The sequence below is a fragment of the Penicillium psychrofluorescens genome, assembly GCF_964197705.1.
Source record: "Penicillium psychrofluorescens genome assembly, chromosome: 5".
In the NCBI taxonomy this organism is placed as follows: Eukaryota; Fungi; Ascomycota; class Eurotiomycetes; order Eurotiales; family Aspergillaceae; genus Penicillium; species Penicillium psychrofluorescens.
This window is the reverse complement of record NC_133443.1, coordinates 1265343-1289719: the sequence shown is the minus strand read 5'-3', so window position 1 is coordinate 1289719 and position 24377 is coordinate 1265343. Positions and strand designations below refer to the sequence as shown.

General features: G+C 50.4%; 8 protein-coding genes across 8 annotated transcripts; 2 read left to right on the top strand and 6 right to left on the bottom strand.

Moving 5' to 3' along the window:
- Window positions 1–577: 577 nt before the first annotated feature.
- PFLUO_LOCUS7749 (uncharacterized protein) lies at window positions 578–1765 on the top strand (the record flags this gene model as incomplete). The annotated part of the gene is made up of 1 exon (XM_073785416.1): window positions 578–1765. The coding sequence occupies one exon, from the start codon at window positions 578–580 to the stop codon at window positions 1763–1765; it is 1188 nt and encodes a 395-aa protein (XP_073641774.1).
- A 468-nt stretch (window positions 1766–2233) lies between these two features.
- On the bottom strand, window positions 2234–2724 carry PFLUO_LOCUS7748 (GTPase regulator Nrf1; the record flags this gene model as incomplete). The annotated part of the gene is made up of 2 exons (XM_073785415.1): window positions 2234–2580; window positions 2691–2724. 2 exons carry the CDS (start codon window positions 2722–2724, stop codon window positions 2234–2236), a joined length of 381 nt encoding a protein of 126 aa, XP_073641773.1.
- Window positions 2725–3436: 712 nt separating this feature from the next.
- On the bottom strand, window positions 3437–5336 carry PFLUO_LOCUS7747 (uncharacterized protein; the record flags this gene model as incomplete). Its single annotated transcript, XM_073785414.1, has 4 exons — window positions 3437–3519; window positions 3599–4506; window positions 4600–5127; window positions 5200–5336. The coding sequence occupies 4 exons, from the start codon at window positions 5334–5336 to the stop codon at window positions 3437–3439; spliced, it is 1656 nt and encodes a 551-aa protein (XP_073641772.1).
- A 1190-nt stretch (window positions 5337–6526) lies between these two features.
- On the bottom strand, window positions 6527–8089 carry PFLUO_LOCUS7746 (uncharacterized protein; the record flags this gene model as incomplete). Its single annotated transcript, XM_073785413.1, has 1 exon — window positions 6527–8089. One exon carries the CDS (start codon window positions 8087–8089, stop codon window positions 6527–6529), a length of 1563 nt encoding a protein of 520 aa, XP_073641771.1.
- Window positions 8090–10555: 2466 nt separating this feature from the next.
- PFLUO_LOCUS7745 (uncharacterized protein) lies at window positions 10556–11642 on the bottom strand (the record flags this gene model as incomplete). The annotated part of the gene is made up of 3 exons (XM_073785412.1): window positions 10556–10607; window positions 10666–11145; window positions 11284–11642. The coding sequence occupies 3 exons, from the start codon at window positions 11640–11642 to the stop codon at window positions 10556–10558; spliced, it is 891 nt and encodes a 296-aa protein (XP_073641770.1).
- A 328-nt stretch (window positions 11643–11970) lies between these two features.
- Window positions 11971–15408, bottom strand: PFLUO_LOCUS7744 (putative NRPS-like protein biosynthetic cluster; the record flags this gene model as incomplete). Its single annotated transcript, XM_073785411.1, has 1 exon — window positions 11971–15408. The coding sequence occupies one exon, from the start codon at window positions 15406–15408 to the stop codon at window positions 11971–11973; it is 3438 nt and encodes a 1145-aa protein (XP_073641769.1).
- Window positions 15409–16779: 1371 nt separating this feature from the next.
- On the bottom strand, window positions 16780–17652 carry PFLUO_LOCUS7743 (uncharacterized protein; the record flags this gene model as incomplete). The annotated part of the gene is made up of 1 exon (XM_073785409.1): window positions 16780–17652. The coding sequence occupies one exon, from the start codon at window positions 17650–17652 to the stop codon at window positions 16780–16782; it is 873 nt and encodes a 290-aa protein (XP_073641768.1).
- A 1425-nt stretch (window positions 17653–19077) lies between these two features.
- On the top strand, window positions 19078–22248 carry PFLUO_LOCUS7742 (NRPS; the record flags this gene model as incomplete). The annotated part of the gene is made up of 1 exon (XM_073785408.1): window positions 19078–22248. One exon carries the CDS (start codon window positions 19078–19080, stop codon window positions 22246–22248), a length of 3171 nt encoding a protein of 1056 aa, XP_073641767.1.
- Window positions 22249–24377: the final 2129 nt, after the last annotated feature.

The following is a 24377-nucleotide window of genomic DNA, read 5'->3' as shown; positions in this document are numbered from 1 at the left end:
GAAGGGAAGAGAGAAGGAAGAGAGAAGGAAGAGGAAAGAAGCGCAGAGAAGAGAAGAGAAGAGGGAGATAATCAGAAGGACAGAAGTCGGGAAAAGAGAAGAGAGAGAGAGAGAGAGAGAGAGAGGAAGAGGAAGGAAGAAAGGGGGACAATGGGCGAGGAACAGGCAGCCAGAGCAGAGAGTGGAGCATCACATCATTCTCGCTGTATCCAAACACGTCACCACTACTGGTTCCACTCAGGATCGATCTGGTTATCTATCGATTCATGATTCTGGGTGAGGCTCTGTCCCCCTTACGCAGGTCAGCCCGTACCCTAACTCTTTCGGGACTCTCACGATAGACCTCCAGTGGTCGGACTTTCCGATTCTGGCCTCTGGCGCTCAGACCACGCCCTGTCGATCTGGGATCTCCGGGCGAATCAGCGAAACGCGACACAACATCGTGATAATGCGGAGAATCTGGGGAAGGATAACCCGTGCGGCCACGGCAGATGGTCGCGGGTCTGATGGGCAGCATATAAACATGCTGGAAGTCTCGCAGACCCGTCTGCCAACATCCTGACACAGTCGCCCAATCATGCGGACCGCAGCTCTAGCCCTCCTGCTCGCCCTGTTGGGTACTCAGCCCGCAGCGTTTGCCGCGCCGCACCAACACCCGTCGTATGTGGACTGGCGCACCTTTCGAGCCAACGGCGTTAACCTAGGCGGCTGGCTGGAGCAAGAGTCCACCATTGACACGGCCTGGTGGGCAGAGTACTCCGGCGGCGCATCAGACGAATGGGGTCTCTGTGCGCACCTAGGCGCCCAGTGCGGTCCCGTCCTAGAAGAGCGATACGCGACTTTTATCACGACAGCGGATATTGACAAGCTCGCCCGTGCCGGCGTGCAGATGCTGCGCATCCCCACCACCTACGCTGCATGGATTAAGCTACCCGGCTCGCAGCTGCACTCCGGCAGACAGCAGGAATACCTCCGGCAGATTGCGGACTATGCCATCGAGCAGCACGCCATGCACATCGTCGTGGACATCCACTCTCTGCCCGGTGGGACCAACGGGCTGGACATCGGCGAAGCAACGGGCCACTGGGGGTGGTGGTGGAACGAGACAGCGCTGGACTGGTCGCTTCGCGCCGTCGACGCACTGATCGACTTCGTGCAGAGCTCGCCCCACCCAACGGCGTACACGATCGAGCCCATCAACGAACCTGCCGATAACCACAACTTCTCGGCCTTTGGAACCCCCGCCGCCCTGTCGGACCATGGCGCCGTCTGGCTGCTCCGGTACATCCACGCCGTGCTCGACCGCGCCGCGACCGCGGCCCCCGGCCTGCCCGTGATGTTCCAGGGCAGCTTCAAGCATGAGGAGTACTGGTCGCCGCATTTCGAGCGGGATGCGAATCTCGTCTTTGACCTACACCACTACTACTGGCAATACGACAACTCGACATCGGCCAATCTGCCGGAGTTTCTGTGCGCCGATGCCCGCGTGAGTGCGGGCGATGGCAAGTTCCCGACGTTTGTGGGCGAGTGGGCGATGGAGGCTGGCGCGGCTAACTCGCTGGCGCTGCGTGGAAGGAACCTGCATGCGGGTCTGTCGGCTTTTGACCAGTTCACGCGAGGGAGTAGTTACTGGACGGCCAAGTTCTGGAGTAATGCCACCGTCGTGGGTCAGGGTGATAAGCAGGACTATTGGAACTACGAGGAGTTTATTGATACGGGATACCTGGATGGGAGGGTTGTAGAGCCGAGTTATTGCTCGGAGTGATTGGTGAAATTCAATTGATCGTACGGTGCCCTAGTGATATACACTGGAGAAGAAACCGTAGACGCACAACCAGTCCGCCCGTCCGTCCAATGAAAGCGATAAACCTGAGAATATACGCTTGGCATTTTTGTTTTCTGGCATATTTAGCATGGGAGCATCTGGTTAGATACAATCCATCCCGTAGTGGAAAGATCCAGCAAAATGCACATGGTGGAAGGGAGCTCGTCGCATGTGAGAGCTGCCGACAAGGGCACAAGACAGCATTCCAACATGAGAGCCTTAAAATCAGCCCGGAGAAGAGAAAAAGAAAGCTCGCAGAGCATCGCAGAGATCGTCATCCATTGTACAGGACAGGGAAGAATGTATTGAGAAATCAAAAGTCAAACAAGAGGGAAAAGACTCCTTCAAGATAAACGCCATGGAGGGAGACAGAAGAGAGAGAAAGATGCAATGCCACCACACTCAACATCAATCGGACTCTCCATTGCGAATCCGCAAAATGAAGTTAACAACAACGGCCGCCAAGAGGGCCAGGGCCAGAATAGTCGGTCCAAAGCGGTCATCGATTCCGCTCTGTCCACGGCGGCGGATACTCTGTGCGCGCCAGTGGAAGGTGATGAGTGCATAGATCATGGCCGCCATGGCGATGACGGTGAAGAGGGCGGCGGAGATGCGGCCAATGCGATCACCAAAGTTGAGCAGCCCGACGGCGAGGCCGCCCAGGATGACGGTGAAGTTGAGCCATGAGAGGAAGGTGCGCTCGTTGGCAAAGAAGACTTTCGGCTCGACGCGGGTGGGGAGAGCGATTCGCTTGCCTTGTGATGGGGTTAGCTAGTTGGTATCTGGGTGGGTTGGGTTGCATTGGGAGTTGGATTCAATTGCAGTGCGGCGATGCAGTGGTGGACTGGAAGTGAGGGGAACATACCAGGAGCTGTCTGGAGGAGTGGCTGGCTCGACATCGTCGGGGAGAGAGGGGAGGGGGAGCCGTGGAATTGAGGACGGAAGGTGAGGCAAAGGTAAGGCAACGCCAGCAGTAATGTCGAAGTGCGTGAGAGTGTGAGATTGAAAAGAGAAGAGAAAAGAAGCTGAAGCTGCCTCAGGCCCCGCAAAAGCTTGGTGCATGTCTGCCGCTGCGCACCGCCCACGGGACCCGCGGTGCTCAATGATTCGCTGGTATGCAGAAAATCGGGTACCCGAAACCCGAGACTTGCCGAAGTTTAACGGAAGCAACTACCGTTCCCCAAATAGAGTTAGGCTATATGGCCAGGCCTGCTAGTAAAAGATAAAGAACTTGGAAGTCGTCATGCTACTAGCTATATACTATGGACGTCTGAATCCAGTGAATCCACGTATAGACCATGTGCCAAGGAATGTCTCGAAATCAATGGAAATTTTGTTGTGGGAATTCTCCGTGAGGAGCTTGTATATTGACCATGAATGTACTTAGGTCCGTTAAATACGTCTAATGGCTCTCAAAAACTAAAGAGACCAAACCAAGAACATACAACAGCCCTTGTTTTGTTTTCTCTCTTTTCTCTCCTGCAGGAAATAGTGAGATAGCCTCATCGCTTGAATACGAGTCGTCCCTTCGTCTTTCCTCGCAGAACTGTCTCTGGGACAGAAGTAATCCGAGGCTCTTCGTATTATTAGAAGCACCATGAAATGCCGTCACTAGACCGGCGCAGCGCAGCCGAACGACGTCGCAGCAGCCGTCTGGAAAGCCGCTTGGATCGACAGTGCGGAGCCGTAGATACCTATTCGCGTTTCCCACTTTGGTCAGCATACAAGCCGCTTTGTGCGCCAGATAGCCAAGGATGGTTATACGCCACTTACCCAGACCAGCCGTAGCAAGCGCCGCCAGCGAAAGCAAAAGGTTGGCAAACTTGAATAGCACCATGCACATCCCCCCGCTGAAGAGTCCCCTCTTCCACCGGCTCCAGGACGTCCAGGTGTCAGCATATGCAGAGAGCCCGTCCCGTGCGTAGACGTCCCCGCCGGTTTCGCCATGTAGGCGGACCAGGTAGATGAAGGTGAACCCCGTGGGGAACGAGTACGTGAACTGCACGTTGGCCACTGCAGCGATCATGCTAGACAGGGTCTGCACTTGCGGGATAGCCGCCGCGATGATGAACCCCAGTGCCCAAAAGCCGACGACCATGACGGACCACAGGATGCGGCCCCTGGTAGACAGCAGCCGTGGCCCGTTGAACGTGTCCTCGACGAGGTTGACGTACATGACCTTGAGGCCGATGTTGCCGTACAGCCCGCCCGCGATGACGGACGAGATCAGTGAGATGATGTTGCCGATGTCCTGCCACGCCTTGTGGCTGACGCCTTGGTACGCGACGGGAAGGGTGAACTGGCCCCGGAAGGAGTAGACATAGAGGCCATAGAAGAAGTAGAGGCAGAAGATGAGCAGCTGGGCGCACGCGAAGGCCTTGAGGAAGTCCATGGGCCGGCGCATCTCGGCGATGATCTGCGCGAAGATGGTTGCACCGCCATACGCATACGCGATTTGCATCACACCGCTGATGCGCTCGTAGAAAGGGAACGTCGCGACCAATTGCGTGACTACGGGTGCTTCCGAAATTCCATAGGCGGCCTTAGCGGAGGCGTAGTTGGGAGGGGAGTGTGCCACGAAGCCGACGGAGAGGAAGAGGACTAGGAGGTTAAGGAAGATGGCCATGCTGGATAGCCAGCTGTACCGCTTGAGAGTTCTGATTTGGCAGATCACGATGCCTCTATAATAGTTTCACCATCCTCAATTCAGCTTCTAAGCGCTATAAAAGGCGATGGGAAGGAAGGGAGAGTAGTGAGGTGCGGGTATTACTTACACGAGAATCCAAATCACAATCGCAACCACGAAGCACAGCTTGCCATTCACTAGTTGGTACAACGACTGCGCGTTGCCGAGCGATGTGGTGCCGACATTGACGACCATGTGTAGCCAGATGAGGAAGGTCAAGAATATACGGAGCCATGGGCCCACGATGCGGTCAGCGATGTGGCTGTAGCTCTTGATAGGGAAGCGGTCGCTGTCGAGTTTGACGTAAAGCCACCAGACCATGAGGCCGCCGTAAAATGCCATTAGGCCCATGAAGATGTACAGCAGGGCACCGGCCACGTACCCGTTCTGGCGGAAAGCATAGGGAGCATTGAACGGGCCTAGGATGTCTGTCGTGCTGAGGAAGAACGCGGACGGCCAGCTCGCGAGTCGCATGGCGCGCCAGGCATTGACGTGCGCTGTCTCATCCTCTTCGAGACCTTCAATCTGTAAATCATCCTCCCTGCTCGAGATAGGATCGGATTCCTGAAAGGCTTGTCCGGCTAGAAGTTGCAGCTTGTCGGCGACAGAGTATTTGCTAACCCTTTCCAGTTAGCCAATTGCACGGAGCAGCTACAGATCACGAGGGATATGGGATAGATCAACCTACCTCTTGAGATCTTGCGCTCTCTCACTGTCCCGCTGCTTTGAGGCATAGTAGACATAGTCAACCAGAGTCGGCTTCTTTCTCTTGGCCGTTTGCACCACGGCCACGTTTTGGCCGATTTCCCTCTCGAGTTTCTCCATGCCGTCTGGAAGAGTCTATGTTTGATCCCAAATCCTAGACCTAGGAGTGACTGAGCAAAGATTCCCGAGCCTAGAGTCCTGCCGCATCTTTCTCCTATATATCCTTATCATGGCCCCAGGATCAAGCATCTTTTTCAACCACGGCAAGTCCGTCCACGCAACAGCTAAATACCTGCCTAAATAAGTAATTTGTAATCACGTCTGTATCGCGCGAATGGCGTATGCCGTTGCCCGTCCGTGCGTTGCCCGCCACATTGATCCGGATGCCGGAAGGCTTTGAGGCACCGCAAGAAGTATGCCAAGGCAACAAAAAGCTTAGTCCGGTCGCTCCGTTAACTATTATTAGGCATAACGTACATGTATTCTAATGCACTCGTAATTCTACTACCAGCGAGCTTGATCTTAAACAATGGAATGTCTTACATGGTTCTAACTATCCAAATTACCCCTCTTTTACTATGTGAGCTAACTATGTTGATGATAGGCTAGTTACTAGTGGCGAAATCAAAGATGGTTGAAGGAGCGTCCCCGCACCGAGAATCAAGATTTGCTTGCCGTAGAAGAAAGGTAGAGATCTTTACTCCTGGGACATAGGAGCGAGCGCTTCGGCGTTTACGTGAGAATCGAAATTCGTTATGAATCAACTACTATTGTCCCAATTTGGGGCAGCTCTGGGTCTAAAACGGCAGGTGCTATGGATAAGCTTCAATCAGCAAGCTAGTAGAATTAGTGTCAAATTGACGGTGGCGGGAGATAACACCCCGGAAAACCACAGACGATTTAACCGAGTGAATACGTCAGCCCTTGAGAGACATAGATACGGCGCTGAGTTTTCCCTATGTTGTTGATATAATTGAGCATGAATCTATATAACTCAGAAATCGGACGCCCTATTTTCCCATGTACTAGGGGATGGTATGAACGTGCACTTCTTAGTTTTGATAGGCCAGTATGTCCACCACTTTTTGGAGTGATATTGGTTCGCTCAGAATTCTACTTCAGGTTTCTTTCGCTATATCTGTGAGCTTTGAATCTTTTAGATATCAAAGCCTACAACGCTTTCATAGAGCTATATACAGAAGGGCAACAGTAGGTATGCGTAGACTACTCAGGACTGAACACGCAAAATAATGCCACTGCTAGAGAATTAAGTTTTACATACAAGAAGCCGAGGGTATTAAAACGCCCAGTCAAATATTTTTTGGCTCGGGCTCATGACCATTAGTGCACTTCTTACACGACAGTTGGTCACGATCATCGCTCAATAGCCTTCCGTATTCCAGCATCAGCCGCCACCAGACCAATTGCATGTCTTCACCGCGAAGGACCTTGCGCGACCACTCGTAGCTATTTTGAGCAACCTTCCCACCCAGAGTTTGTCCCTCCCGCTCTTGGGTCAGGTAACGAACGATTTCAGGGAAATCTCCAAGGTCCATGCTGAGCGGAATGTAATGCACCCACGGAATCAGCCAGTCATCGTGCCACTCCTGGTAAAGTGTCTGTTTCAAAACGGCTGATTTGGATCTTAGAAGGCGGTAGAAGCGTCCACTAAGTCCATTTCCGTCGAGGTCGAGATTATACTGTGCTTTGTAGCTCGCGGCGAGGGCGTCTCTTTCGTCAGCTTTGATATCCAATTCTTTCTCTTGTTCCCTGCATGCACTATCCTCACATTGAATGGCGGCAGAGATCCGCACATGGGTGGAATTGGAAATAGCTGCAATGGTGGAGTTGATGGGCACCCACAAAGAGTTTTGCCCACTCTGTTGCTGGGTGTGATTCAGCAAGGTAATAGGATGGTCTTTGTCCATCAACATTAGAGCCAAACGCTGCCGTTGGAAAGACCGCCAGTTCTCGTTCGTGGAGAGACCCCCGGTATTCGAACCGGTCCAATAAACAACATTCTCTTTTTGCTCCCAATCCATATCCTCTTTTTCATGGTACTCGCCCGTTTGCAGTTTAGCAGCGTAAAAGGGACTTGGGTACAGCAAATCATTGAAGCAGGACGCTTTAGCCTGAGAGAAAATCGGGACAAGTGCGTGCGTCATTGACATTGAGCTCGGGTGACGAAGACCAGCGTGGATGTTATGAAGCTCGGGGAATTGACAAACATCCTTGCTCAATGTCAAGTTGGAGAGAAAACCCATTTCGGTCAAGGCGGGAGAGCGGGTAGCCTCCTGGTAAAAGTCCCGTGCTGGAGTGTCGGGGGAACAAGATAGCAACATTGCATCCCAGGTGTCCTGCTTGCTAATGTCCAGGAAGTCGACGTGTTGAGCGAGATCGGAATTTTTCCCAGGTAGCAGGGTGCCTTGACGGGGCCTCCGAGCGGCTTCTAGGGCATGAGACAATATGTCGTGGGGCACGACAACTTTGGGTTCATCCATTGTATTGATCGCAAGGGTCATATCACGTAGTGTCTCGAGGATTTTTGGGTCGAACCAATAGCTGATCGTTGATGCCATCCAATGTGCGGACCTGATCGAGGCGGGGATGTCGCCTTCGACAACCTGAAACCGTAAGATAGAGCCTTGGCTAGCACTGATTGCATTGTCGACTCGAGCTCGAATATCAGATGGAGCTACGCCCCACAAGGGCTCTATGGCTGCCATCATGGTGTCAAACTCGTCCGTTAGTAGGAATTCGTGGTCCTGCGCTGTTCGAAACCACTTGTCAAAATGCGGAGGAGGCTGCCGTCCGTATCGGCGTTGGTACTCTGCGCAAGACGCATCCAGTGTTTGAGATTGCTTCTCGACCATGGTGTGAAACTGGATTTCAGCTTGCATAGAAAGGTGGCGAATAGGATGCATAGACGGATCTAGATCATCGCATGGTAGAGACGGTTCCAGACACCATAATGCAGAAAGGCCGGTGAGGATAGGCAGCATCGGGATGATCATGAGGGCGAAAGTCTTTTGCCGTGTTGCTGAGGCAGGGAGATAGGTTATCCCCAAGGCCAAGGACGTGACCGAAATCAGAAGCAAGATTAGATAGTCTTGGGCTGTAACGGCCACAAGGCTTTGAATCGCAGTTATGGAGTATGGTTCGATCGTGGTGGTTGCGAGCGTATAACCGCACGATACCTTCGAGAGGCGTAAAATGATGTCAGCTAAACATGACCTTGCGTTGTCGAGGAGAAGATATAACAAACCAGATAAAAAGTGGCTGCCAGTCCTGCAGAAATGCAGGAAGCGTGCAGTATCATCGACCACGTTAACGTGGAGGATGGGGGAAAGACCACCAGGACCCCGACGAGGATGCAAAATACTCGGAAAGCAATGGTCTCAAGCATTTCCGCCGATGGTAGCCCTTCGCTATATTCCATGCATGTAGCCAGCAAGAAAAAGCTCGATGATCTTGCCACAACATAAAAAACGAACATCAGGACCAAGGGGCCATTTACCGATCTTAACATATAGAAAAGGGAACATGTTCCCAGCAAACCAAGAAATAATGATTGTACAGAACGTCTGCGTTGTGATTTGGGTGTCAATCCTCCTTTGGAAACCCCGGGTTTCGGTAAACCATCCAGTCGTAGATCCCGATAGGACAGCGCAAGGAACGTGGATACCACTGTCAGTGGCTATAAGAAGTTAGCCAGCAGCCAGCAAATGGTCAATGAGGAAAAATACTATACCATCACTGGTGTGATATCGTAATACACCGGCACCACGCGCGTGGCCGCAACGAAAAGCGAAATGCTCCATACCATCCAATCGAAATCGGGTCTGGGTGCCGGCAATGAGGGCGCATCGTCCGACTCAGTTGCCCGCAACTTAGCTATGTAGCGTCGGAATCTGAGCCCAAAACACAAAAGCACCCAGCATAAGCACTCGGTACGAATATCAGGGGTCCATTCTAATTTTTTGGTCGAGTAATCGGTTATGATCGCAGAGACGGCGATGGCGAAGAAGGTGGTGCTAGCATCCATGGCTTTGATTTAACAGTTAGTGATCTTGAGACCGTTGGTAGCGCATTATATAGTTGTAGACCGGCATAGATATAGGCCTTACCTGTTTGTCTGTGTCTTATGAATCTATAACTCGTGGCATTCCGGTAATTCTTCCTTTGTAGGGACACCACGCCGGCTGTTGGAGAGAGGATAAAAGAATGGCAAAACTGATAAGTAATAGCGTTTACTGCCAAAAAAAAAAAAGGTTGAAAGAAGATCAACCTATGATACTGGACTGAGAAAACGGAGACTGTACATGATTTGGAAAGAAAAAGGGAATTGTTTGGAGGGGGTAGGGCAGCAGATTATCAGCTTGGACGAAGGCCCCGCCAGCGCGGGTTTATAATATAGGCACATGCACTAAAGGGCCGTTGGAATAAGGAGATAGAGCCAGTAATTATTGGTATAAAATGGCGTTATGTATGCCTCATTAGTGGTCAATGGTGTGTCCAGAATCTCGCGAAAATAGGCGTCCCGCTGGAGTTGCGCATCTAACCCCCTAGGGTTTAACCGACTGGTGACCAAGCACGTCGGCGCTCACACGAAACTCCCCAGGCTCACGTTACGGTTACCGTATTGGCCAAGAGCTAGGGCTTGTTCCTACGCCCATCGTATCCGACTATATAATATATTATACTATCAAAATCGGACTTGATTAGATCTGTCTTCTTCAAAACATTTGAAATGATTTATGGCGGGGGGCCTAAGCTTTAGGGGTGTGAGCGCGAAGAAACTCAAATAAGCAATTTGATTGACGGAGTGACCTATCACCTGCCGAGAGGCTTTTGTCTCAGATGGCCTGAGCAAGCTGACTCGCTTGATGCATTTAGCTATTCGCAATTCTACACTGGTTATTTAGGTGAAGGAAACAAGCAGTAGAAAGACGAAAAAAAAGAAGAGTATACATGCAGCAATAGTGAGTGCGTACAGCACGCCGGGAAAGACCCTGCGCAAAGTGCACCAGCTTCAGAAGTTTCCGACGTCACCGACAATGCCTTAAATGTTCTAGAAAAGTTTGCGATTAGGCAGCGCAAGAAGATGTGTTTCTATTGGTATAGACTTTTGAGGCAGAATATTGATGTTACGGGGAACGCCAATGCTTCGGTTTGCTTCGTAAATTATTGGCGGTGGAGAGGGAATAGATTCAGTAAGCCACCATGCTAATCACCCCAATTAAATGTATCAAGATGGACCCTTGTCAAGTCAGCCTTGTGAATAAAGCAACCTTGAATCCCGAAACATGATTTTATGTTTCCTAGTATATCTAGGCACACTATGTCGATAGAATCTTCAGCGGTGGAGTGTCCGCCAACAAAGCCATACCCCTTTAATTAACATCAGCAATTATGATTCATTGATTTTCATTCGTGGATGTAAACATACCCTTCGGGATAACGACCACCAGAAGTTGAGGCACTATCCACAACAGCCCGTATTTCGGCGACTTCATCGTCTGTAAGACTTATGTTGACAGCCTTGGCATTGAGGCAGATATTTTCCGGGTTCGTACTCCCGGGTATGGGCAGAATGTCCTCTCCCTGATGAAGAAGCCAGGCTAGGACAAGAGTGCTTACGGACACTCCATGCCGTGTGGCCATCTTATGGAAGAAGTCAACCAATTCTAAATTCTTGGGGAAATTATCCTTAGAAAACCGAGGTAGTCCGCGTCGGACATCGTCTGGGTGCAAATCGTTCGGGGATCGCAATTGGCCACCAAGGAAGCCCCGTCCCAAAGGCGAATATGCGACTATTGCCACACCAAGCTTCCGACAGGTGGATAGTAGGTTGATATCCGGGTCTTCGATGTCTAGGCTAAAAGGGCTGTATTCGACTTGGACTGCAGAGATGCGGTGGACAGCGTTCCTGCTGGGGTCAATATGTGTTTTGTTCCAATTCATGCAAAAAAACCATGGAGCTGGTTAAGTATCAGACCCATAGTGAGTTGGGGGTGCTTACGCCCTTCGCAATGTTTGTGCTGAGCACTCAGACAAACCGAGATACCTGATTTTGCCTTCATCCTTCAGTTGTGCCATGGCTCGCACCGTTTCCTCGATAGGAGTCACCCCGTCCATCCGGTGACAGTAGTATAGATCTATATGACCAACACCGAGGGCCTGAAGACTTCGGTCGCACGCTTCACGCACATACTTGGCATCATTGCGCACCTCCCCTGTCGGGGTAACGGCAAATTTGGATGCGAGAAAAATTTGGTCTCTTTTGCCAGTACACTGGAACCATCGACCGATGAGTGCTTCGTTGTCCTCATAGCAGTCTGCTGTGTCCCAATGACGGATACCTTTGTCAAAGACCGCATCCAAAACACCCAGCCTTTCAGCATCCGTTGGCCGAGGATGGTACATTGTTGAAAGGCCCATAGCACCATATCCGATCGCAGTTACCAAAGGGCCGTCGCGACCTAATCGTCGAGTTGGTAGAGAATCCATGGCACAGGTGCAATTTCAAGTATAATTTCAAAGTCACAGATTTCATAAGTTTATATGTAAATAGAAAAGTGATACGATATTTATCTCATGTTACGAATTAGCGGTGTGAGTTCAAGGGTCACTATGACACTGTGATGCATGAAGAGCTCAGAAATGATGGCTATGTACATGAGGAAGTACTTAAACAGCGGTGTGGTTGATTTATGGAGACACTATCAGGCACGAAGGTATCTCGCGTTGGGATCTATTTCAAGTCACTCGGGGAACGACGGCTATGCACCCGAGGAAGTGCAATGTCCACATTGTCTGAAGATTGAGTCTCCAAAAAGCGGGCTAGAATATCCAGCATCCCCTGTCGACGGGCTTCCTGCAGCCAAATAGAAAGAGCTACCTCGTGAACAGGCTCGCCCACCTCACTCTCAATGTAGCTTCTGAGCTGGGAAGCAGGGAAGACAGTCTCACCCGATTCGTGGACATACGAAACCGTTCCTGGCGGTGACGATGGTGGGTTCAAAACGACGTGTAAAATATCGGCCGCCACGGTTTCGACGCGTATCAAGTCCACAAACCCTGGGCAATAATTTAGATCTGGAACGGAATACATTAACCGGCACCATTGCAAGACTGCGTTGGTAAGGTCTGTTGCCGGAGCGTTGGCTCCGACAATACTTGAAGCGCGGTAGATAGTCACAGGGAGTTGATACTTCTTGTGCACTCGTTCCAGAGTCCCCTCACTGACCCATTTGCATGCCAAATAGCCATTTGAAATCCCTTCATGGGAGGTAGGAGGGGGGAAACTCGCCAAGGATGACTCTTCCAACACGGCTCCGTCCGTAAAATGTGCTAGCGCGGCAGTAGATACAAAATGTATGGGCACGCCATGGCTTACGGCTAGCGCCGCGATTTCTCGCGTAGATTGGACGTTCGTCTCGTGGAGTAGACGGTAATCTTTGGCAAACGAGACATCGGCTCCGCAATGGATGACGGCCCGACATGATCGCATGACTTCTTCGGCAGCCTCAGGTGATAAACCAAGCCTTGAATGAGAGAGATCTCCAAGATGCGCTGTTATCTTCTTGTTGGAAGTTAACCTAGAGGGATTGCGCACAGCCAAGCAATGGATTCGATCGACTCGATTGTCTGATGTTAATTGGCGCAGCAATTCATTTCCAAGAAAGCCCGTAGCGCCAGTCAGTGCAATTGCCGGACGGTGCTGAGTGTCACCGTTGAAGGTGGGCAGTCCCTCAAGACTGGGCGCAAGGGCTGTTTCGGCTACCCAGTCAATGAGTGTATTTTGACATAGCGTCTTTCCAGAGCCGTTGAAATGAATATGCTCGGCTATCTCTTCGAGGGCTTTGTTATGGAATAGATCAGAGGCAGCAAAGCTCAATCCTTGCGTCTTGGCCGCTCCAGAAAAGGTCATGGCGGTGATTGAGTCTCCACCTAGTTGAAAGAATCCATCGTCGGCTCCAATATCGTCCGGGTTCAATCGAAGTACCTCAGCCCAAAGAGCTTGTATTTTGCGGCCCATAGCGCTGGTAACAGGGCGTTTTGGACCGCGCTTGCCCGGTCGATAATCCTGAAGCTGCTCACGGGACAACCCGGCGGCTGCTTTCTGAAATTGTGGTCGATCAATCTTTCCGGAAAGTGTAACGAGTATTTCGGCTATAGGAATGAAAGTTGATGGTATCATGAATTCTGGAATGAATTGTCGCAAGGTTTGCTGAACATGGTCCAAGTCCTGTTGCCAAGCTCCATCAGGCGAAAGAATGATATCTCCAAGCGTAGTATTATCACCCGCCGGGCCAGGCATCCGAACAAAAGCCACCAGTTTCTTGCCGTCAGCCAAGTCGACCACGTCAGCAACAACCTCGAAGGCACTGGAAAAGGCATTTTGGACGTGGTATTCAACTTCTCCAAGTTCAATTCGTTGTCCATTAAGCTTAATTTGCTTGTCCTTGCGTCCAACGTATAGCAGTGAGCCCTCGGCAGTATATTGAACCAGATCCCCGGTCTTGTAGATCCGACTTTGAGGAGCGGCCTGTCTGAGATCTTGTCGTATCTCCATTAGCCAGGAGGGAGGCTTGATGAAAGTTGCGATAGTGCGTTCCATGTCATCCAGATAGCCGCGTCCCACGGTAGGCCCTTCAATGTAAAGTTCACCGACAGCACCTATGGGCATCAAACGTTCATGGTCATCTGGATCGACGACCCAACAAACGGTACCGACACCCACGCCAATGTCGCGGGGATCTATATTCTCATGGATATTGTCTTGCACCGTCGAAAGCACACAGCACTCAGCTGGGCCATAGATGTTCAATAGCCGCACATATGGGGCCCAGGTACGTACAACCGCTGCTGACAAGGGCTCGCCACCTAGAACAACCGTCCGTAGGCTAGGCATTTGTTCAGGACGAAAGCGCCGGAGCAGGGAGGGTGTGAGGTCCGCCCAGTTCACGTTGTATTTGGATATTGCATCCTCCAGAGCGCCTTTGCGTTCTGACTCCGATGGTACACATAAGCAAGCTCCGGATACTAAGCTGAGAAGAATGTCCGACACACTAACATCAAAGCTGTAGGAGGCAAATTGCAAGGCGCGTACATCTTCGCCCATGGGAATCCTTTCCAAGTAGGCCTTGATACTAGTAGCAAAAGCGCCATGCTCAATCACCACACCTTTGGGGGTTCCAGTTGATCCAGAGGTGAAAACACCATACAAAGCGTGATGAGATGCCACGGTACCAAGGGAAGCGCCCTTTGGACCGTCTTCACTTAGAATTGGACTTTCATCTTCTAACGCAATGACGGCGGTAGCTAGCTTAACCGAAGTGCTGACCAGCTCAGACGAAGTGATAATACAAGTCGCTTTCATCTGACGACAAATGGTGCGTAGCCGATGGAGAGGAAGAGAGGGATCAAGCAGAGCAAAAGCAGCTCCCGCTTCCAAGGTAGCAAGAACAGCCAAAGATGTCCATTTTGACTTGTTGAAGAGCAAAGGGACGAATGTATCCGGCCCGACCCCAATGTAACGAAGACGTTGAGCAACTCTGGTCGCCATTTTTTGCAATTCTCCTCGGCGGAACATACCATCCCAGGCACAGACAGCCACACCCTCCGGGTTCATAGCACAGTTTCGTGCAATTAGTTCAGGAATAAGCACAGGAGTTGTTTCAGGGACAACAGTGTTCCGTTCATAAAGTTCAACCTTATCCTCTGGGCATAAGCCAAGCAGTTGTTGCACCTGCGATCGGTGATGTTTGGAAACAATTGTCTTCAGGATATGAACGAGTTGTCGCATCAAACGATGCATTTGATGAAAGGGAATAACATTGTCATCAAATACTGCTTGCAATCGCACACCATCCGGCCGCAAGTCACAGACCCAGGTCAATGCGTAAGTGCCGAAAGTGGCATGATTGGCCAAGCTTTTTTGCTGGTTCGTCACATCAATCATTCTGGTATATTCATGCTGAGGAGGGGCCTGGATAACGAGTAGATTGTTGAATTGACAAGCTGTAGCAGCATCACCACCTAATTGGCGAATTCGATACAGTCCACGTTGCTCGAACGGTGTCATATGACGCTCTTCTAGCTCTAGACGATCCAACGTAGCATCAACAGACTCAACTGGGTTGAGGCGAATGCGTCGGGGCACGGTGGCGATAGTTGGACCGGACATGGTGTCAATTCCGGGCAATGAAGCTCGGCGTCCCGTATAGGTAACTCCAAAAGTTAGGTCATATGAAGAGACATATCGAGATAAGAGGAGAGCCCAAGCAAGTTCGACAGCCGCAGTCTGAGTAGACTCAAGCCAATGGAAATCCGCAATTTCCTCAGTAGTCTCAATTAAAGAACGGCCGGTCGGTACATAGGAATCGTGAGGAAGCTGAGGAAAACGGCAAGGCTGAGCTCCATCAAGGAAATTGGACCAGTATTTTTCGGACGCCAGGGATTGTCCATACTGATTGGCACATGATGTGAAGTGGGAGAAAAGTCGCGGGGTTATGGTCTGTCCCGCATAAGCTGCTTCAATTTCATGTAGGATTTGATTTAAAGACCAGTCGTCGTACAAAGCATGGTGAATCGTCACAACGAAAAAAGGCTCTTCCGTACCCAACTCATGGACAAGAGCTAGACGTAAAAAAGGGTCCCCAGGGATAATGGGGGACCGCATGTCTCGCTGGAGATATTGGTCAAGTCCTTCTGCGCGCACCAAGGGGGCGGCTGCTTTGACGACGACTTGGAGAGATCCCTGAGTAGCACTCTGAATAACTCGGGTACGAAGGATCGTATGAGCCAGGACGACGGTCTTCACTGCTGATTCCAATTGAGTTGGTTCTGTGCCTGTTGCTAAGCGATATACATAGCGCGCCACATAAGCGTTTGGATTGCTCATGGACAAAGCCACGAGGGCCTCTTGGGCACTGGTACATGGATAAACATCTTCGATTTGCTCTATCTGGATGTGACATTGATCCAGTATGTTGTTTTGGAGCTGCGTCGAGTCATAGAGCCTTGGGAGCAGAGAAAAGGGAGATATTTTTGGAATGGGGAGTTTGATATTCTCCTGGTCGGCTCCAGCAGTTGGGAATACAACTGGTTGTAGAACAGTGACGGTCATCGTGCACAGGCGATTCGGACGGAAGCAGAGACAACTGAAACGACGGGCAGAAAAATGGGCACGTCAAATGAAAGGATTGAACAGGTAGTATTACAGCCCCGTCGCGAATAGTCGACTTCCCAGTCTTTATCTTGACCCCTTTAATGGCCACATCAGGCTTGGATGGCCAACAAACCTAGATACGGGCCGATCTGAAAATGATCAGCCTAGGTCATCCCGAAGAATTCTGTCCCTTCCTGTCGTCATATTCGTTCTACATTGTTTCAGTTGATCGATCACTTATGCGATTACGTGGAATTGAACATTCCAAGCCAAATTATGCAATTTGCTCCATACCGATGGTTCACAACAAAAATGGCGGATTATTAAAGAAATCTCCGATTGGAATTGACATTGAACTAATTCGGGAACATTGTTGAACAGGCGCTCCTACAGTAGTTGTACCACCCAAATATACTCCTCAGGAATCGTGACGATCTCGACGATTCGCAGCCCCGCTTGCTTCACCATAGCATGGATTTTCTCTTCACTGAACATCCGGAACGGTGTGTTCACTTCCTGCTTTGACAGCACTTTCCGATTTCCCTCGCTGTCAACCTTGATAACCGCGACTTCGCGTCGATCCAAGTAAACAGAATTTCCTGCACTCGGCTCCAGCGCGGTCTCCTGATAGTAGATACCAGGAAATTGTTTACTGGGCATCTCAGGGGTTTGGGTTTCCCCAGGTAGGCAGATCGGAACATCCGTGTTCACAAATGTAGACACGAAAGATATAGCCGCACGTCCTGTGCCGGGACGAAGGAGCTGAGCGACCTCACGGAGAAATTGCTCTGGTTGGCCGTCCTCATGGAAGTGACTGATGCTCCCAAAAGCAATGGTGATCAGGTCCACCTTCTGCTTTGGGATAATGGCTGCCAGCGATGTTCTCATATCCAGAGCAGATCCCACTACCCAAGATGTGGTCATTGCAGCTTCAGAGGTGGGAGGTAGTAGATTCTGAGCTCGATTGATCATGTCTTCGGCGATATCCAGACCGATAAAATGGATTTTTCGATCATTCTCGTCTTGTGTGCGACTGGTCAATCCCTGGATGATGCGACCACTACCAGTACAAACATCCAGTACCAGGAGCGGGCTGTTTGATGGCGTTTGGTCGCGGACGATCTGCAGCTGATTCGCATAGACTGCGTTGTCCTGAGACGTAGAAAAGAAATCTTTCCAGTAGACATCGTAAAACTCGGCCATGTAAGGCGACGTGTACATGGCGCCAGCTTTCTGTTCTTCTGCCTTAGAAATAGTCATTATTTCTGGGAAATGTATTTTGCCGGATCGATGGAAGGCAGGATTGTCAAAATTGAAGGGTTGGGAGTTCGGGGATAGAGGGGAATCGTGTGCCGTTGAATTGATGTATAACACCACACACTGCATTTTTGAATTGGCTCCTGCATACATCGAGGGCGACTGGGTGGCATTCTTTCTGAACAACGACTCAAAGAAGAGAACGTGGTCGAGCGGGACTCGGTCCGAGGACGCAAGGACTCAAATGTCAAACCCACTGGTGTAGTTCCATCCGTGGTACATGTACTGACCTACCTACCTAGAGATTTAGGTACCCACCAGCAAACGTAAAAGGTAGCTCCACATGGATGTGAGCGGCTAGCCTGAAGAATTGCTACCGAATCGAAAAAGCAAAGCCCTAGATCGTGATGCAAGGGATGATGCCCCACAAAGATATCTGCGGATCGCCTAGATCCAGGCACGTATTCTCGGGTATGCCCGACCCTCCATCTTTCCCAGGTGATACGTGTGCGTGCATTTTTTGGCTACCCTGACTACTGCGCCCTTTGGTCTTTCCCGCAGGAGCAGCAACCCTTCCTTTCTGAACATTTCTGCGTCCGAAAGCGCTCTAGGCCGACGCGAACCTCTCGTCGTCATGGTAGCTTCCGCAGAATTGTTCTAACATGCCAGTGCGTAGTTGTAGAAGGCGCATGCTTTACTAGAAGAAGTGTTCAGAACGCTGCGCAGGCCAGAAGATGATTAATTTCTTGTCTTCATGTCCTGGCATTTCCTACAATCTACACCTCTCTGCTGCTGGAAAACATGCATAATATCCTGGAGGCTCGAGTTCCAGGTGAAATATTTACTGAATGGCCCCTGATTCTGTGCCTTTCCTGGGCAGCCACTCTATATTCCTACACCAGTGAAAGTATTGTCGAGTTCGCTGTGTACATCTCTAGCAAGGGTGATGTTCGAGGCGAAATCCAATCCATCCATCTTTCCCTAAGCCGGGAAAAGCCCATTGGTGACCTGCTGCGAGAACTTCGACAGCAGCTACAAAGCCCGTGTAGGGAGGCGAAATCATTTTTACCTGAGCCCAGTAACTGGGCAGGCAGGACTATTTTGACTATTTCTACCGACAAGGCAAAGGACCATGACCCGGTTTCTCGATTGGAAGCCCCTCCATCCGTCAAGCTCCAATGCATTCCTGACAACAAGGACGTTCGTGTCTCTATGAATTGCGATCGGTCTTGCATATCGCCATGGCAAGCTCAGTGTATGGTGGACTACTTTGTTCACATAACGCATGAGATGAATGGAAATCGATTGGAACGAGCGCTTTCATCCGTGATGACACTGCCAATTGCACACGAATCTGTCCTAAAGCAGTGGAATAAAAATCCATTGTTAGAGGCAAATACTTGCGTCCATCATTTGGTAGAGGAACAGATGTTGCTCAGGCCCGACGCTTTTGCGATTGCAGCCTGGGACGCAAATTTGACCTACCATGAACTTGACATCGAGTCGAGCAGCTTGGCGATTCGGCTGAGGCGTTTCGGTATTGGGCCAAATCACATTGTTCCCCTTCTCTTCGAAAGATCTGGATGGACTGTAGTGGCTTTGTTGGCCATTCTGCGAGCGGACGCCGCTTTTGTTCTCCTGGAAACTTCGTTCCCAGACAATCGCTTGCAGCAGATGATTGCTGATACCAAAGCCACTGTTGGGCTATGCTCTGCTAAGCAGTCGGAAAGAATGGGCAGCATGCTGCCGGATGTGCTTATCGTGCCATCATGCTCGAGTGAAACAATTACGACAATTCTGAATTCTGAAAAATCACTGCCAGCGACAAGTCCTCAAGATCTTGCTTATGTTGCGTTCACCTCTGGGTCCACTGGACGGCCTAAAGGCGCGATGATCGATCACAATGCTTTCTGCGCAAGTTCTCGAACCTTTGGTCGTCTGTTTCAAGTGACTTCTGAGATTCGCATGTTTCAGGGATCGTCATATGCGTTCGACGCCAGCATCATGGAGATTCTGAACCCTCTCATATATGGAGGGTGCGTCTGTGTGCCCTCTGAGATTGAGAAACGGCGAGATCCAGCGGCTGCCATGGAGGACCTTCAGGCTAACATGGCCATGATGACACCATCTGTCCTCAGATTGCTGGATCCATTGAAGCGGCCAACGTTCCTGAAGACTATCATGGTTGGCGGCGAGCGAGTCGCGCAACAAGATCTCCTAGCCTGGGGCGATCGAGTTCATCTCGGCATGGGATATGGCCCTGCGGAGTGTGCGGTCTTCACCATGGGCCGGCCCAGCATGGCCCCGGATTCCGACCCGACAAATCTCGGTACGCCGCCCCCAGAATGCCGGTGTTGGGTGATAGATCAAACAGATCCTTGCCGGCTCGCACCATTGGGGGCTTCGGGGGAACTGGTGATTGAAGGGCCAATCACTGGGCGAGGATATGTGGCCCGCCCTGACCTCACGGCACGAAGCTTCAGCAAAAAGGCACCCACTTGGAGACTTCCTTTTGGCCCTTCAACTCATGGCTATTACTGGACTGGAGACATTGTCCGCTGGCAGTCAGATGGATCGCTGCAGATTGTTGGTCGCAAAGATGACCAGGTCAAGCTGCATGGTCAGCGCATTGAGCTGAGTGAAATCGAGCGGACTTTCTCCAAATGTGTTCCTGCCGGCTATGACATTGTTGTAGATGTTGTTTCTCCGGCAGATCATCAATCTACAGTTCTGGCGGTTTTCGTTCATGGGCCTGAATGGGCAGCAGTTGACAAATCTCCTGGCAGTGAGCCAGCGGCCTGGCTGGTCGACCGGCCGCTCCCCTCGGTATTTCAACAGGTATGCCAGAATGCCGTATCATATCTCAAACAGCACTTGCCTCAATTTATGATCCCGACGCTCTGGCTTCCATTGGCCCAGCCCCCTCCTCTGACCACAAATGGCAAAACGGACAGGAGGCAGCTGCGCGATCGAACTGCAAAGCTTTCACTGGGAGAACGAACAGCATACGCCCTCGCAGCATCTTCAACCCCTAGTCAAGGAAACGTATTGACTGAGTGCGCATACGGTACCCAATTGCTCAAGCTGGTGGCCGCCGTACTTGGTGGCCTGCCTGAACATGTTGACCTGAACATCGGTTTCCTTGCTCACGGTGGAGACTCCTTGGCAGCAATGAAAGTCTGTACTTTGGCACGCAAAGAAAATCTGCAGATAGATCCACTTGATATCCTACAGGCTAGCTCGTTGTCAAAGGTGTCCGTCACCCCGGCTAGCTGCGAATCAATGGTTTCACTAACCCCTTCTCCGCCGCCATCGGTAAGCCTGGGGAGGTTTTCCAACCTACCCGAAGGCGAAGTGCAAGATGTTCGACCAGCAACTGAGCTGCAAGAGTTCTTTATGGATCTACCTTACGAATTCATTCGATATCACCTGCGTGGTCCGCTTGATTACGGTCGAATTACAAAGGCATGTGTGGCATTAGTGGAGCGGCATGGAATACTTCGCACCGTTCTGGACAGAGAGAAAGACCAGGGAAGACTTTTTCAAATCACCTTTCGTCATTGCAATATTTCCCTGGATTTGCACCATTGCGATGAAGATGGGTCAGTGGAGAGCACAGCGGATTTCCTTGTCCATCAGGAATGCTCAGGAAAACCGCCCCAGTTAAATCCAGGTGAATGGGGAGCACGGTTCACCCTGGTCACTAGCCCTCACAATCATCAACATGTGTTAGTCCTACGACTCGCCCATACTCACTATGACGGGGTGTCGGTCGATGCCCTGTGGGATGATCTCGCCAGCCTTTATGAGCAGCCGTCCCCGCCCAGAGCAGCTCCGTCATTTTCTCAGTACCTTTCGTATTGTGAGAAGCAAGTGTCTTCAGCTGCCATTGATTACTGGCAACAGGCGTTACAGGGCTCATCTATGACCTATGTGACCGGTAAAGAACTGCCTTCCACCCCCAGTCGCCTGGTTGAAGCCAGTCGTACAATTTTGTCAGTGGAACCACCTCGTGGGATATCTCTGGCGACAGTTGTGAAGACGGGGTGGGCCCTAGCTCTAAGCCAACACCTCGTGAAAGATGACATCGTCTTTGGACAAGTGGTCAGTGGCCGGTCGGTAGGACTCCCAGGTGTAGAGGGGGTGATCGGGCCATGTATGAACACGCTTCCCGTTCGTGTGAAACTAAGAGATGTTTCCATGCCGGCAATCGAGCTACTCCAGCAAGTTCAAACGCAACATTTTGAATCGCTTAGATTTGAGAGCATGGATTTTTCTGTCGTTCGTGATAAATGTACAGATTGGTCTGGAGAAACCCAGTTCGGATCCTTGGTACTGCACCAAAACATGCTGCCTAAGCTACATGTTCATCTTGGCGAGGCGGTTGGGACGCGAACCGACTTCTATCCAGAGAACTCGACGAATGAGTTTATCATTTACTCTATCCCGGGCCCCGGAAATTCCCTAGAAATACGTCTCGCTACGTCTTGGGAGGTGCTCGACCAAACTACCGCCGAGGTGCTGGTTGCAAGCATTTGCAGATGGATTGAGAGCCTCGCAAAAAGTCCAGATTGCTTCTTAGAAGCGATGATGACATAGCCATGTAGTTATCTAGAAGTCCATGATGGTCAGAAAGGACGTAATCACTCATAGAGAATGAATATTGAATCATCAAAGCAAGGCTTTTTAGATGAAAGCAAGGGAGATGCTTTAAAACATTCTAGTCAATTCTGGTCAATAAGTGTCTGACGAAGCGTTTGCATTCCATAACCTGAAATCAAAAGGAGATGCTCCGAACATTCTATTCAATTCTGGTCAATAATATCTGACACGGGGTCGATTGCATTCCGTAGTCGGGTGCAACCGTGGTTGCACCAGGTACATAATTGCCCCACATCTACTGATCTACGGCTTCTATTAAATACGATCTACAATGACGCATCGGCCCGTCCTGGCATCAGATATTTTATCCGAAGCATGCTTCAGCTGACGTCTGCACTATTTAGGCCATTGCTATGAACATATCCCCCCGTCGCCCCCTCCTTCGCCTTTCATTCTTTATTAATGCTTTCTTCCCCGACATGCATACATCCCAAGTTCTACCTCACAAGGGCCTCAATTGAGCTGCTCCGTTAGGTCTTTTCATGATGTCTATTACATGTTACACGGCCGAGTCCAGACCAGGTCTTTGGCAGGCTCTGCAGGATGCTGAGAATCCCCTGAACCTCGCATGGCCCGTTTTTTTGGACCAAAACTTTACGTTCAAAAAATACGTCCCAAAGCTTCTAGAGATACAAGGTCTTTCTCGCTTTCAATTTGCGGTTGTTGAAAAGAGCGCAGAAGGAAAGGAAGTCGTCATCGGATGTGGAAGATCAGTTCCTTTCTTCTCACCCGAGCTACATACGCATCTCCAGCTTAGAGGAGGACAACGGTCCTCATTTTCCCAGGAGGAGATTGAAGCCGCAATTTCCAGTGCTCTGCCCAATGGAGGCTATGATACAATTTTGGCGCGTGGGATTGAGCAAGCTTCACGGCGCCAACAGCAATCAAACCTTCGGTTAAATTCATCACGGTCTTTGCCGCGGCCGTCTTCTTCTCGGTCTTCTCCGTCCGAGGCATTCATGTCATCTTCTTCGACATCATCGTCGCCAATCACCTCGCCCTCTTCGTTCTCTTCTTTCTCTTCAAATAACAGTCTAACTGCCGAGCAACTGAGAGAATCCTCCAGTACATGGCTTAACACAGAAAAGCCTAACGCTCTCTGTGCTTTATCCGTCACGGTGCACCCGGAAAAGAGATCTCAGGGCTTTGCGGAGATGATCATCGAGAAAATGAAACAAGCCGCTCGGGAAGCGGAGTTGTCTGTTTTGGTTGTCCCATTGCGTCCCACGTGCAAGCAGAAGTTCCCCATGTTGAGTATGTCAGAGTATATCTCTTGGAAAGTTCCAAATTCTGGAGAAAAAGAAAACGGAATCGATTATCCATTCGATCCGTGGCTCCGGAAACATGTTCGCTTAGGTGGCAGGGTGATTAAGATAGCTCCACGAAGTATGGTTGTGACCGGTACTATCCAAGAATGGCAGGAATGGACTAGCGTCAATTTGGGCTTCGACGAAAACAAGGATGGAGCGATGATAACCTTTCCAGGTGGTCTTGTGCCCCTGGAGTATCAGATGAAGGAAGATCAATGCATCTATACTGAGCCAAACGTGTGGCTCTACCACAACCTTGGATAACTGCAATAGAACAATATTTTCCCACAATGCTTGGTACAATATTGCACTCATGTCCCTTCCATGTTTGTTTACAGAACAGCTCCTGCTCGGCCAGTTTTTGAGTCTACGCCTTGTACGCTCTGGTCGTTTGACCATTCTATTTGTAGATCGTCAAGGTGTCGCTCTCCGTAGATTATTTTTCAACCTTGGAAGATCTTCTCTGACTCGCTCCTTCTATTTCTTCTCCCAGCAACCCGTTTTATTTTTTCATTTGTCTCTGAAAATTTTGTTTTTTAGAGCAATGCATATCGGATATGCTTCAAAAATCCGATCTTTCGAACCTGGAGCACATGTTAATAACCGACGCCCAGATGCCTAAGGCCTCAATCCCTCGACGGCATCTCTCTGATCAAGCATTGTTGAAATCGAGAGAGATGATATTGAGATTAGGTAGTTTCAAAACCCCTTTTATAGAGAGGTACCTTATACCTTCCATAATTACGACTATCTGTC